The sequence below is a fragment of the Lampris incognitus genome, chromosome 8 (assembly GCF_029633865.1).
Source record: "Lampris incognitus isolate fLamInc1 chromosome 8, fLamInc1.hap2, whole genome shotgun sequence".
NCBI classification, from domain to species: domain Eukaryota; kingdom Metazoa; phylum Chordata; class Actinopteri; order Lampriformes; family Lampridae; genus Lampris; species Lampris incognitus.
In genome coordinates this window covers 30,739,798-30,753,460 of record NC_079218.1, presented here as the reverse complement: position 1 = coordinate 30,753,460, position 13,663 = coordinate 30,739,798, and the positions used below count along the sequence as shown (strand labels likewise).

Sequence of the window (13,663 nt, the reverse complement as noted above, 5' to 3'; positions counted from 1 at the left end):
AGGCACTTGTCTAGTGAGAATTTTGATTAAAGATTATATTGTTTTCAGATTTGAGTTCTTATTTTGAAGTGGGTGTACCAAGTAAACCACAACACAGAACACCTTTTTTTTCCCTTGAAATAGGCAGTGTTTTAAGCTACATTTAACTTTATTTTTATGTAATTGTCTTCTATATACTTTTCACAGGCAAGAGAGAAAGTGTGGAACAATCAGATTTGGACACACAAGATGAGGTGCTACAAATTGCTAGTAGGTGATGTATCTATCCATCCATCTACATCTATCCATTTATTTATCTAATTGTGTGCATTGGTGTATTAAACTTTGTGTTGTACGTTTATGTAATGCCACTTCACATGAAAAGAGCGCAAGAAATATGCAAGTGACTCCAAGTCAGACACTGAGAATGAGAAGCCAAAGACTGCAAGTAGGTTCTCAAACCACACACACACACACACACACACACACACACACTGGGATAATACATTTGCAATTCAAATCTTGAACAGAAATGGCGTGAAAGGTTACATAATTTAGTAAATAAATGACACCTCTTCTGGCAAAACAATTGCTATTAAACCAGATTCAGGAATTAGTCTTAATGCTACTGGCATGAAGATACTGAAGACTTGTGTAGCTACATACATACACATTATGAGATGCTGGGACAAAAAAAAAACAAACTTCATAATTAGCACAAGAGGGCAGTACGTGATAACATTACACAATAGGCTATGAGCGTCACTACATAGAGCTGTGTAGTGGAACACCAGATACGTTTATGTATAGTGGGAAATAAGTACAGTCCTCAAGGCTTAAGGATTGTGGTTTATAATGACCTGTGCAGATGATCTGTAGGTTGTACAAAACTAAGCAAATAACACTAAGTGCTTATAAAGGACTCGACAGTAATGACAGAAGAAAAGTTGCACTGTATTGTTGGTGGCAGCCCTTGCCATTATGCAACCCTTTCAAGAGCACCAGCCAGTGCACTGCTCAAGGGTACTGACAATATGTTTAAACTTTCTAAAGTGAAGTATGAGTCAAAATTGAAACTATACAACACCTTGAAATTATTGCTCACAGAATAGGTGTTTTCGCAACACTGATTGATACCATTAATGTTCTGACATGGAAGTCCCATTGACTTATACCACTTCCTGACTTTTTCTTAAGGCCAGCGAGAGAAAAGCTCTTCAAATGACAAGGTAGGACTTCCCATATGGGTTGAAGTCATATTTGACTGATAAATATGTACTGTAAATATGTACGATTGTTTTACTAAAGAGGTCAGTCACTATATGGGCCCCCTTGCTAGCAACATCAAGACTGCCTCTAAGAATTTTGGTCTTCTTTTGTTACCAGCATTTGAACTTTGAACCTCATATAACTTAACTTAGTAATTTCTTTCAGTTGAGAAGTAGTGCAAAAATCAGAACTTTATACTATCTGCCAAAAACTTGGTACCTCTAGTGCATACCTTAATCTTTTCTTGCTTAGACTACTGTAACCCCTTCTTTACTTCCATTACTTGGTCCTCTCTTGCTCACCTTCAGTTGGTGCAAAATGCAGTGGCTAGGCTGCTAACAAAAACTAGTCGTCGGTCCACATCACCCCAATTCTTGCCTCCCTTCACTGGCTTCCAGTAAAACATAGAATTGATTTTAAAATTGTACTAATTACGTACAAGGCCTTGCATGGTCCCTGCATATATAGCACAGTTGTTAAGCCCCTACTCAAGGAGCTGTCGGCCACTCAGGTCTTCTGATCAAGGCCTTTTATCTGTTCCCCGTTATTTTAAATCCAGAGGTGACTGTGCTTTAGCTTCTAAACTTTGGAACAGCCTTCCCCATTCCACCAGATCTGCTGAATTTGTGCTTTTAAGCAGCTGCTGAAAACGAATTTCTTTAGGTTAGCCTTTTTATAAATACTCTGTTTGCATTTAGTTTTGTTTATTTTGGTCGTGTGCTTTCAATTTTTTCTGTGTATCATGAATATGTAAATATGTAGGCATGTAGGTATTGTGAAGCACCTTACCTTGCACAAAGTCTCACTAGTTTATAATATCTCATACAAGAGTATTTGTTATAGATTTTATTTTTGTTGCATTTTATGATGCCAAGAACTTAAGTTAGTAGCACTTGGAGTAGTAACAATAAAATAATTTCACCGAGCAGTTTTCTCCAGCTGTAAACGAGGCAGATAAAACTTTGCTCTAAAAGCACAGTCATAGTGCAGCTATATGCCTCACAATGTAAACAGAATTGCTGGTTTTCAAATTAGCCGTGACAATCAAACATGATTAATAAACCTGTATGTCCTCTGCAGGAGAATGCTTCTCCATGGGACAAATCCAGATCTTGGGTAAGAAACCTCAGAATTGTGTCATAATTTGTAAAAGCTCTAATCAGGTACAATATAATGTTACTCAGGCAGACCCCCCCTTTTTTTTTTCTATCCAGAGAAAAACCATCAGGGATCTGAAATACACACGTGACCTCAACAATAAAGTCATCGTTGGAAAAGTGGTCCGGAAATTTGGGCTCCGTTCTTACAAAACACAAGCACAGAAAGCAAAGATGTTATTTCATCTGGTGCTTGCTGATGAGACAGACAGCATCAAGGTCACAGTGTATGGGATACAGCGCTACAATTACATTACGGAAGGGGGTTCTTACATGTTTCAAGATGTGATCTTTGACAATGAACAGAATACAGTAAAAGTTACTCAGGTTAGCAAAGTCTCAAAAACAGCTGCAGTCAAAGTCCCAGTGGAGGTGGAGACTGAGGCAAAAACACTTATTAATCATCAGAAGCCAGTTTATTTGATTGCAGAAGCCAAGAATTCCCCTGAGAAAACAGAAATGACCGTGGAAGGAACCATAACAATGGTGAGTTGCCATTGCCCTTCACAGAATTTATTTGTTCAGGATACATGGCCACAAGACTCTTGCACACATATTCACCTGTATACAAAAACAAGACATCACCTGAAGCTCGTCAATCAGTATTTTTACAATTAAGTAGCAAGAATCAAAAGATACTGCAACTTTGTAAGGAAATATGTTACTGACCCACTATCCGTCATTTTTTTTTTTTGGAGATTTTTTAGAAATGTGCGTTTATTCGTTTTTAAAGAGTTGGTCCCCATTTTAGAAGAGTGGGATGCCTCATTATGGTACCAAACATCTCATGTATCTTGCACTGTTGCTTGCTTGTTCAGATGGGCCTTGTTGAGAAAGTCAAGGTAAAAACAGAAAAGGGGACCGAGCTGCGTCGGGTTTTGATCTTGGAGGATGAGACTGGATCCATCAGAGTCTGCCTCTGGGGGGATAAGGCCAACCAATGCAATGCATTGGAGGGAAACACTGTCAGGATAACCAACGTCAAGTCCTCTCAGTTCAGGCAAACAACTTCCCTCAATTCCTCTGGGGAGACCAGCATTTTTAAAGTAGGTTAATGACGCGACTCTACTTACCTCCTCAGTTCAGACCAAATTAACTTTTATTATACCCCTCAGGGAAACAAGGTTGTCAAATCAGCAGAGATGTACTGTATACTATGAACATATGTACAAGTAGAGTAAAGCAGAACATCATACCAACCAAACAACACCCAACTAAAATCTTCTGGTTATATTGACATGCTAGTGAGCATCACAAGCTATATCTGCTGTTGAAGATACAGATATATGGAGAAAAGCAAGTCGGACTACTCTGGTAGCTATTCACATGGGGGAAAAAGATACAAAGTATGAATAGAAGTGAATATTCAACTGTGTGAGCATCTCAAATTTTCAGGATTTCAGCGCATGTTGAATGAATACTTTTTTTTAGCAACTTCATGGCTTGATTTTTAATTTTATATTTAGACTTGCATTAAAATGTTATCCCTAATGCTGATCTGCCTTTACATTGCAGATCCGCGCTGCTTCTCTCCAGACTGGTAGAATTGAGATAATAGGAATCACCAAGGCACACAAAACGGAGTACACTCTGGAGGTGGTGCTCAGCGGCGAAGTGAAAACACTCTTTGTGGCATCAGAGCTTCTGGCAAAGATGTATGACATCAAACTGGGGTCTGATTTTGAGGGAAAACTCCTTGATAAAATGTCTCTCTTTGCTGTTGCAGAAATGCAGGGTAACAGGATTACAGCCCTCAACAAAGATAAGACCGATGATTAGTGAGGGAAAGTACAAAACAAAAAAACCTGTACATTTTTTTCCCTGAAATTTCATTTAAAAAAGTCTTACGCCTTTATCGATTTGTTAATTTTTCATATAAAGCTACAATCATGAGATGTGCCATCTATAAATGACTGTCTAGTTTTCTACAATTTGAATTGAGAGCTTTCTCCACTCATCCAACCCAAATTCTCTCATAGAATGTGGTTCCATTTATTTTGTTGAACCAACAGCAAATGACAAATCTGAGCTCTGATGAACAGGCTCAGAGTTTTGTAATCTGGTTTCTTTTTACAAAGAAAAGTTTTCAGAATTTGGTTCACAATTTCTTTTAGCAGCTTAAAAGAAATCTGCTCTCAGTTCCTTGCCTAGATCACTGCAATTGTCTTCCTGCTTCAGAGTACCTTCTTTCCTCTGGCTTGTATAATACACAACAACTAGAATCACAGGAAGGTGACCTTTCTGTGATTTCCTTACCTGGATTATTGAGCATGCATAAAGACAACAACTAGAACTCATACTGGGCTCCTAAGTACTGATTTTAGGCGTCTTGCATCATGCTCCTAAACTGCAGAATAAAAACACAGGGTTTGAACATGATTGGGATTGTTCATATCAGAATTTTTGTTTTGTTTCTTTTGTTGAATGTAAACATTTTTAAATCACTTAAATTCTCATTTAAAAAAGGCTGCAGATTAAATTAGGCAGGTTGAACCAGTGTCACCTTTTGCAGTCTCAAATTTCTAGACTCAGTTTTATGTAAAGATGTGACCAGTACTTGAGCCGTATTTCAACATTATGATTTGGTTTGCTTTGCATATGTTGTTTATCATTTGATTCCTCTTTGCTAATTATTTGCTTGTATTAAATAAAGGACATTGCAACACCAAGTACATTTCATTTGATGCACTTCACTTGACAAAATGGTAATGGCAGAATTTTATAAAAGACTTGTATTTCATAAACCATTTCAAGTTCTTTAGAGGAAACTAGACAACTGTCATATATAAGGACAAATCCAAGGGATACAAAACTATATATAGTAGTACACTGGCCCATATGGTAGGTAGCTGGTGATGTGTACATGCGCTACAAGATATTTGAGCTCGTGGGACTAGTCTGAACTCTCCAGAGTTGGTTCTGCAACAAGGAAAACATGTTGAAAGCAGGCTATCGAGTCTGCTTTCAGAGTGGGCAGACTGTTGTGGCCAGGGGTTCAAATTTAGCAAGTTGTCTTAACAGTGAAGATCGGCCAGCTTTTTAAAAAAATATTTCTGATTTTTCCCTTTTTTCTCCCAATTTAGTGGCCAATCGATCCCTATTTTAATTCAAACACCCACCCTCGTACTGCATGCGTTCACCAACTGCATCTCTCCGGCTGGCAGTATCGAAGGAGTCGCCTCCCCACTTTCGTGACAAGGCGACTCCAGGCTGAACCACTGCTTTTCTCCCGACACACCAGAGTCGCATTCACGCAACGAACACAAGCCGACTCCGCCCCCCTCCCGAAGACAGCGTTTGCCAATGATTGCTGCTTCATCGAGTCCGGCCATAGTCGGATCTGACGGGCCAGCTTTTTATCTTTTTCTTGCTGTACATCAACTGCAGCGAAACCTTGATAAGTTCCTCCTCTGACTTAGATGTTTGCGGTTGATAATCACCCATTTCTGAGACGAATGGCAATAGTTTTATAAAAAGCACCAAACCGTGTATGTTAGATCATTTCACCTTTAATAATAAAAAAATTAAAATAAAAATCTCAAAATAAAAAAATACATGGCAAAACAAGACTTTCTTCAGTGATTATGAGGATAATCATGGTCGCAATGATGATACAGTAGACATAATAGTCACCATAATAATAATAATAATAATCAAAACCACAATTATGATAGTTTTATTTTTTTCTGGCGTATGTCCTACCAATAGAAATAATTTCCTGCGTTTATAGAACTTATGGCGAGCGTCGCACAGGCCAGGGGGGCGCGGCCCTTGTCAAAATGCTTTCACACTTAGCAGCGCCGCCTACAGATGCACAACGTAATAGAACACAGAATCACAGCTCGGACGATTCACAGCACCGCTTGGAAAGAAAGTAAAACAAAAACATGCTCCATCTATACTGGTTCTGTTGCATTGTTGGTGATAGCCATAGCTTAAGTGAAGAGGCTGCTCGGTGAACACCCACGTAATGGTTATGTTAGATATGGCAAACTAAATATTAACTTTTTTTTTAATGTGTCCAGTATGTATTGGGATCCATTGCATCGTTAAACTATTTAAAAAAAATATTTTTAATAAACTCAATTTGGAAAAATATCCATGAGTGTATACAAGAAAATAAACCTCTCTTCAGAGAGGGTTTGTGTGGGCGGGTGTTGCGCATGTGCAGATATTGGATTTTTGTTGCACGACAGTACATTTTTTGAAAATGGTGTGATGTTTGACATGTTTGTCAACGCAGCAAAAATTACACATTACGTGCCACACAACATGCAGTGAACAGACAGGTAGAAATAACATAATGCAGAACAGCAAAAGAAAAAAGGTGGGGCCCAAAACTACAGCAAGGCCCTTTAAAGGATGAATGCGCGGAGAAAAACAACCCGTGCTCTTACAATATGGTTTTCTTTGCAGCTTTCCATCCTTGACCAATGCGATGAGAGATGGGCAGCGTGCTAAAATTGTAAATTACAAGTTAAATACTGGTGTCGCTGGTGCAGTCTCACTTTGCATTTAACTGTTTGTAATTTATTTCCAAGAATTTGACAGCTTGTTTCAGAAGTAGTCATTGTTCCTGCTTAACACATGTCCATTCCCCATTGTTAGGAGACAGTCTACAAACATTTCAGATTTTGCTCAAAGTGGATTGATGAGTGAAGACTGAATAGGATGACAGCCACTTGGAATTGCTGCTGAAATTTGCCTCTGGCAAGCACCAAATAAAATTTGTCTGGATGTTACGTCATCTGTGACTAAGTCAAGATGATGCCAATGGTGTGTTGAAAAAATAATCATTTAGACAAGTGGGTGTGATGACTTAATTACGATACCATTTTGGTCATAAAAAAGATGGGGAAAAAAACTCATTCCAAAACACCAGTATTTACCTTGAACAAGTTTCTTTGATGAGAGTATGTTTAAACCGGAGGTGGGGACCAAGTCATTCTCTTGACTCACCTTTCGACCACAAGCGAACTTCCAGTCAAGAGGGTCCATGTCTCTGCTACAGGTTGGAGTCCGAAGCAAATTCGACCAGTGCCTAACACGTCTCAAAGTATTTGAACTATGAACGGAGACAGGATCCAAAACACATGACTTGAGTGCCCACCTCTGGCCTAAAGTACACAGGAGTTCAGGTTTACATGGAAGTGACTGACTGCAGGGTCTGTGACTGGGAGCACGAGGACACAAATAACAAAGACCAGATAAGGTGGCAGTGCTGGAATGGAGCCCTGAAACATGGAACTAACTAGTAGAAGTGACAACGGTTATCAGATCCAGAGTGAAGAGGAGAGCAGGTTGATGCTGGTGAAAGCCCACAAACGTTACGAAGCCACGACCGCTGTGTGCGCGCATCCGACTGTGTGTGTCAATGTTGTGTGCGCGCACTCCTCCCCCTTTCACAGGCACGGTTTAAAAATGTGTATCTGAGGAGACGGCGATTGACTTTATAGAGCTCATCATTTGTATAAGATTTAGTAAGTTTCAAATATATATTTTGTACAAGACAGTGATCAACAGTTGTAGAAATATTTAAATTTCAAAGGACAGTCCGAGTTCAAGGAACAGATGAGGTCCAGTGCTCTCGACCAATAGTGCCGCAACTCTTCAACTTTTGTCATTTTTTTCCTTTTTGTTTTTCAGCGATCAATTCATTTCCTTCCTCTCTCATTTCCCCCATTACTACTTCCCACATATAATCCGTTTTAAAATCCCAAATCTTCTCCATACTTTCCAGAATTCCACTCTCACTTGAATGTCCTTCGTTGTAAATTTGTGAAACTGTGGTGATCCCCTCACACACTTCTGCCAGAGATGTTAACAGAAAGAGATGGATAGAGGCTGCCTTTACACCCAAGTGTTTTTATGGATTTTTTTTTCTGTTAAATTACAAAAGCTACACACTGAAATAATCAAATTTCGCTAAATCTCGCTTATCAATGCAGGACATTTTTTTTCTACTACGAAAAATATAGACAATGAATAGCAATGGAAACTTGTTTGCTAAATGACAGTGTAAAGACTTAATCTTTTTTATTTTAAATGCGTTTTTTTGATGTAGCTACACTTTTATTCTCAGGAAGCCTTCTCCTTTGCTTCAACCTAGCTCATAGAAATGCACCCAATTCACATTTATTTTGCAACACTTCAAAAAGTTGGCTCAAAATTTGCTAGGCGGTTGGATGGGAACACAGCTAGAGAGACAGACACCGAGACGGGGACAGGCACAAAGTTAGACATCCCTTTCAACCAGCCCATGAAATGACCACCAGTAATATTAACCCTTAATCCTTCTGGACTGCACACTGCAATACAGTTTCAGCTTGCTGTCAGAAACGGAGAGGACGGATGGGGAAGCCGGAAAGATGGCAGCATGACAAATGGCTGAAGCAAGAGAGGAAAAGAAGAGCACTTCACCATCAGGAGTCACGTCAACAGACCACCACGCATTCATAAGCCTCTGTCTGCATGCCTTCACCCCCACCACTGGGGAATGTATGGGTGTATGAGAATATGACTGAGTGTATACCTGTGTGTATGTGTGTGTGTGTGTGTGTGTGTGTGTGTCTCTTGTTGGTTTGTGAACTCCTAGCAGTCCTCATCCTTGTCGTCAACCACTCCTTTCAGCCTCAGGCGAGCGAAGTCCTCAAACACAAAGTCATCATCCTGGGAGACGCTGCTGTGAGGGGGTCAAAGGCCGGGGTGAGGTGGAGTGGAGTGGAGCGGACAAGTAAAGAGAGGGAAGGCCATAGGTCACAGAAGAGTTGATTGTTGTTCAATTCACCTAGAAATTTTAGCGTCGAGTGCTTCAACCATAATATCCTCAAGCACCATGTGACATTTTTCTAACTTGAGGAAAGTTGGCATACAAGCAGTTGTCAGTCACAAATTCCTATATGGCTACAACACTGCGAACACTGGGGACAGTTTAAATGCAAACAGCATTTCAATGTAGGAATAGGTAGGAATGTCTATTTTTCACATATCCCTCTGTATTGCCAATCCGTGACTGTGTTCATGATGGAAAGTGGTGGGTAAGGAGTTTGTGCTCTGATTAGTGCCAACCATTGAAAACAAAACCAGTCAGTAGAGGTTTCAGTGTCTTACACTTAACTGAGGACAGACACATTGTTAAGGTAAGTGACGTGCTAATGGGAGGGATTCTCCACTCACCAGGTTCCCCACCTCTACCTTCAATGGATGCTCTGCAAGGGAGTGTTTCTAATCATAGACAATGACATAATCCTGCGTTTTTTGGACAATGCAACTTTGGAAGCTATTTGAAAACAACAAGGACCACAATCGCCAGGTTTTCCATGTCCATTTTTCACTCAGATCCTGAGATGACTTGTATATACAAACAACAAATGTCTTGTAACTGTTGAATTGTTAGCCTTTCTTTCAAACACAGTTGGATTGTGAACTGTGCCCTTGATATAAACGCAAACAAATGCACCACCAATAGAATGATGTGATGACAATGGCCATTTTACTGTTCAGACAACAGTCGCATACTGGATATAAATCTGATCCAGGATCACAAATCTGAATTGAAAAGATGCTTTTTCACACATTTTTGTATTCCGATCAATCCATCCATCCATTATCCAAGCTGCTTATCCCAATAGGGGTTGCGGGATGTTGGAGCCTATCCCAGCAGTCATTGGGTGGCAGGCGGGGAGACACCCTGGACAGGGCGCCAGGCCATCACAGGGCCAACACAGTCACACCTAGGGACAATTTACTACAGCTGATTCACCTGACCTACATGTCTTTGGACTGTAGGATATTCCCACTACTTTGAATAAATAAATAAATCAAATCATTCTTGTAATATTTCAGTAAGAGGGGTGGATTTGGCTGAAATCAAAGGTGCAGTTTGAACATGGGAAAGGTGACTCGCATAAATTCAAGATTTTATTCCTCTATTTACTACTAATGTATAAAGTCTAAAGGAGTGATTTTTTTCTACTTTTTCTTTTTTTTTGGATTTTGATATACTTTATTAATCCCCATGGGGAAAGTCTTCTCTGCATTTATCCCATCCTAGCTGTGTAGCTAGGAGCAGTGGGCAGCCACCGTGCAGCACCTTGGGACCAACTCCAGTCCGTGTTGCCATGCCTCGGTCAGGGGCACAGACAGGAGTATTAACCCTAACATGCACGTCTTTTTGATGGTGGGGGAAACCGGAGCACCCGGAGAAAACCCACCGCAGACAAGGGGAGAACATGCAAACTCCACACAGAGGATGACCTGGGATGACCCCTAAGGTTGGACAACCCTGGGGTTCGAACCCAGGACCTTCTTGCTGTAAGGCGACAGCGCTAACCACTGGGCCAATGTGCCGCCCATATAGTTAGTTCTCTTATTTTAAAGAGCAGAATAGGGGGGCACTGGGAAAAATAAGCTGTTTCAGCATCCATTATGTGACTGTAAAAAAATCTGATGTAATCTCCAGGAATGTGCTAAATAAGCTTTTTTTCAGTAAATTATGTCATTGAGTTTGTTTAAGTTTGCTTCAAAAATCTGTACTACAACATGCTGTTAAAAAGACAGAAGGCTGAATACTCACTTTGTGTCAAATTCTATCAAGTTGGTGTCAATGGGGGGGTCCAGGTCAGGCACGGCTATAACACACACACACACACACACACACACACACACACACACACACACACACACACACACACACACACACACACACGAAATAGTATGTCAGACTGCTGTTTCCATGGGAACTGTCCCAGTGTCTCCATGGCAACTCTATGCATGACAGTGAAGGGGGTAAGGGTGGCTAAGGCCAGAATCTAGCATAAAGGGCTATAGATTAAAATGCCTTTTGATTAGTATGTGTGTGTGTGTCTATGTGTGTGTGTCTGTGTGTGTGTGTGTGTGTGTGTGTTTGGTTGTACATGCAGCACTATAGTTCTGATGGCCAATTCAGGTCATGGCTGTTATGAAAAAGGACTTTTTTGGAGAAAGGTTTAAACCAGAGGCTGAGACTGTCAAAAAAAGTTAAGGTCAGACAAAAATATTTTGTTTTGAAACAACCTTTTTTTTTTAAACCTCACATAAGTTGTCGATGATAAGCCACGAATCCGAATGCGGCATCCGTGTGTATGTCACTTTGTGTGTTTATGTGAGTGGATGCGTGTGTACTTACCTGACTGTGGACGGGACACTGGTGGCTCCATGGGCTTGGGGTGCATTAACACAAAGGGCAGCTCCACCGACACATCTCTGGGTAAGCAGGGAGAGGGGCAGACTGTCACGTGAGACCTTTCACTTCTGTGGTATAACCATCTGGTTTTACTCGATTTATTAAAAGTTAGAGCATAGCATTGTTTGATTCAGAAAAGTCATTTATTTCTAAAGCAAATCTGAGACTACGTTAAAACAGTAGGGGATGAGAATCTCCATTTATTCAGCGCCAAGAGTCAAATTGGTTTTATTTAACCTCACTGTGAGAACAAGACCAGTTATCTTAAGTGGTTTCAGCTTATAACCAAGCCATTAAAATCAGTAACCTTTTTTACTTCGTTACTTGTGGTTTCCATCAATATTGGAGTCAGAACTGCAGCTTGTTCTACTACTGCATCCAGTCAGTGTACATCACTCTGGAGAGGAGCCATATGAAACTTAATGGCTGCAATATGAAATATAAACATCTTGCTCAACTGGCTTTGGTGATTAAAAGGTAAACACCGTTACCAACCTGATAATTTATCTAGCAAACATTTATGTCTTATAAAAGCTGACTGAATTTTGCTTTAATGTTTTGGATGTAGGCTCTACGTCTGAGGATTTTGGGTTTCTCTTGGTGCTTGCTGTCTAGGCTAGATTCCTAAGCTCTGGCAGACTATTGGTGTTAATGAATGTTAAATATTAAAGCTCAAAATTAACTAAAGATGAAATGGAAACCTGCCAAAGTAGCTTGTAGAGTGAGAATCGACATATCTACATGACATTTCCTAGCATTTGGCTGTTGGTTGGTGTCAATTTCAAACCCTGTGTATCTGCCCAAATAAAATTATATGTATGTAGACAGAAAAGGTTGTCTAGATTTATGCACAACATGTCTAGCTTCATATAATCCTCTTTAAACTCTTTAGTGTTTTAAATGCATATTAGTTTAAACCAATATGTATTTAAAGCACTTTGAAATTTTGTATTCTTACAATGAAAGATCAAGTTTGTGGGTTTTTGTATTTTTGAGAATGTGCATGACCTCACTACAGAGAACAGTGGAGACACTATGTACCAATGTTAAACTAATAGATACTGAAATGTGCCTTCTTTAGAAACTGCATCAGTATCTAACAATACCCAAGTCCTAGACCAGAGGTCCCCAGAATGGGCTACATGCCAGCAAGGTTTCCAACAAACTACACTCGTTTTGCTTTCCCGTCAGACATTAAACATGGATTAATTTAGGTGAGCTATTCATTATTGATTCAATCCCCACAGCAGCCAAATCTGCAGCCCAAGGTTTTCCTTTACAAAAGTCTTGACATCTATCTGCTTACTCACTTTAACTTGCTCCGGATTTTCAAGTCAAAAAGCTGCCAAAAATTTAAGTGTGAGATGAGAGTATCAACAAAATGTCATAAATTAGAAATGTTAATGTACGAGAGCCGGCTTCGAAGGCCCAGAGGAGACAAAATTGGCAACCACTGATCCGAGAATAGACATACACATCAGGCAGTAGCTGGCCAGTCAGAAATTACCTCTCCAACATGCCACTCAGCAACCTGAAGCCAGCCAGGGGGGATTGAGGTATTGAAGTGGGGGGGGGGGGGGGGTGAGCAGATGGACAGAGACAGAGGGGAGGACAGACAATGGGGAACAGAGACAAACATAAAAAGCCACAACAGACCAGGTGAGGTGAGAAGGGGAAAAAGGGACTTTCACATACCAAAATTGGTACAATTATGACTGGAAGAAATAATGGAATGGTAGAAACCAACAACTGAAAAAGGAGAGATGACAGCAAAACAACTGCAGCCCAAAAACAAGGGGGTGAGAAGAGTAATAAAGCAACCAAAACAGAGCAAAGACAGCAAGCATTTTTGCATGCCAGTAAGAGCGAAGGTGTATTTAGGGTAAAGGTGAGATCTGGGACCAATAGAAAACTTCCTGTTCAAAATATGCCATAGAGGCTATACCATAGTCTCTCACGGACAAACGCAAAACTATCCATTTCTCATCGATGACTTCACAACTGCATGTACTCATGCATGGTTATCAATATATGA

The 13,663-nt window shown here is 40.2% G+C and overlaps 1 protein-coding gene and 1 long non-coding RNA gene across 2 annotated transcripts in view; one reads left to right on the top strand and one right to left on the bottom strand.

Moving 5' to 3' along the window:
* Positions 1 to 364: 364 nt before the first annotated feature.
* On the top strand, positions 365 to 2,478 carry LOC130116654 (uncharacterized). The gene is made up of 4 exons (XR_008810592.1): positions 365 to 427; positions 1,177 to 1,208; positions 2,329 to 2,364; positions 2,463 to 2,478. It is a non-coding gene; the product is annotated as an uncharacterized LOC130116654 (long non-coding RNA).
* Positions 2,479 to 5,903: 3,425 nt separating this feature from the next.
* arrb2a (arrestin, beta 2a) overlaps positions 5,904 to 13,663 on the bottom strand; it is a 41,654-nt gene continuing 33,894 nt past the window's right edge. Inside the window, exons 14-16 of the mRNA XM_056284387.1 lie at positions 11,572 to 11,648; positions 10,981 to 11,035; positions 5,904 to 9,087 (exon numbers count right to left, since the gene is read on the bottom strand). Of these exons, the coding sequence (XP_056140362.1) occupies positions 8,997 to 9,087; positions 10,981 to 11,035; positions 11,572 to 11,648 (223 nt within the window). The 3' untranslated portion in view covers positions 5,904 to 8,996. The remainder of the gene's footprint in view (positions 9,088 to 10,980; positions 11,036 to 11,571; positions 11,649 to 13,663) is intronic.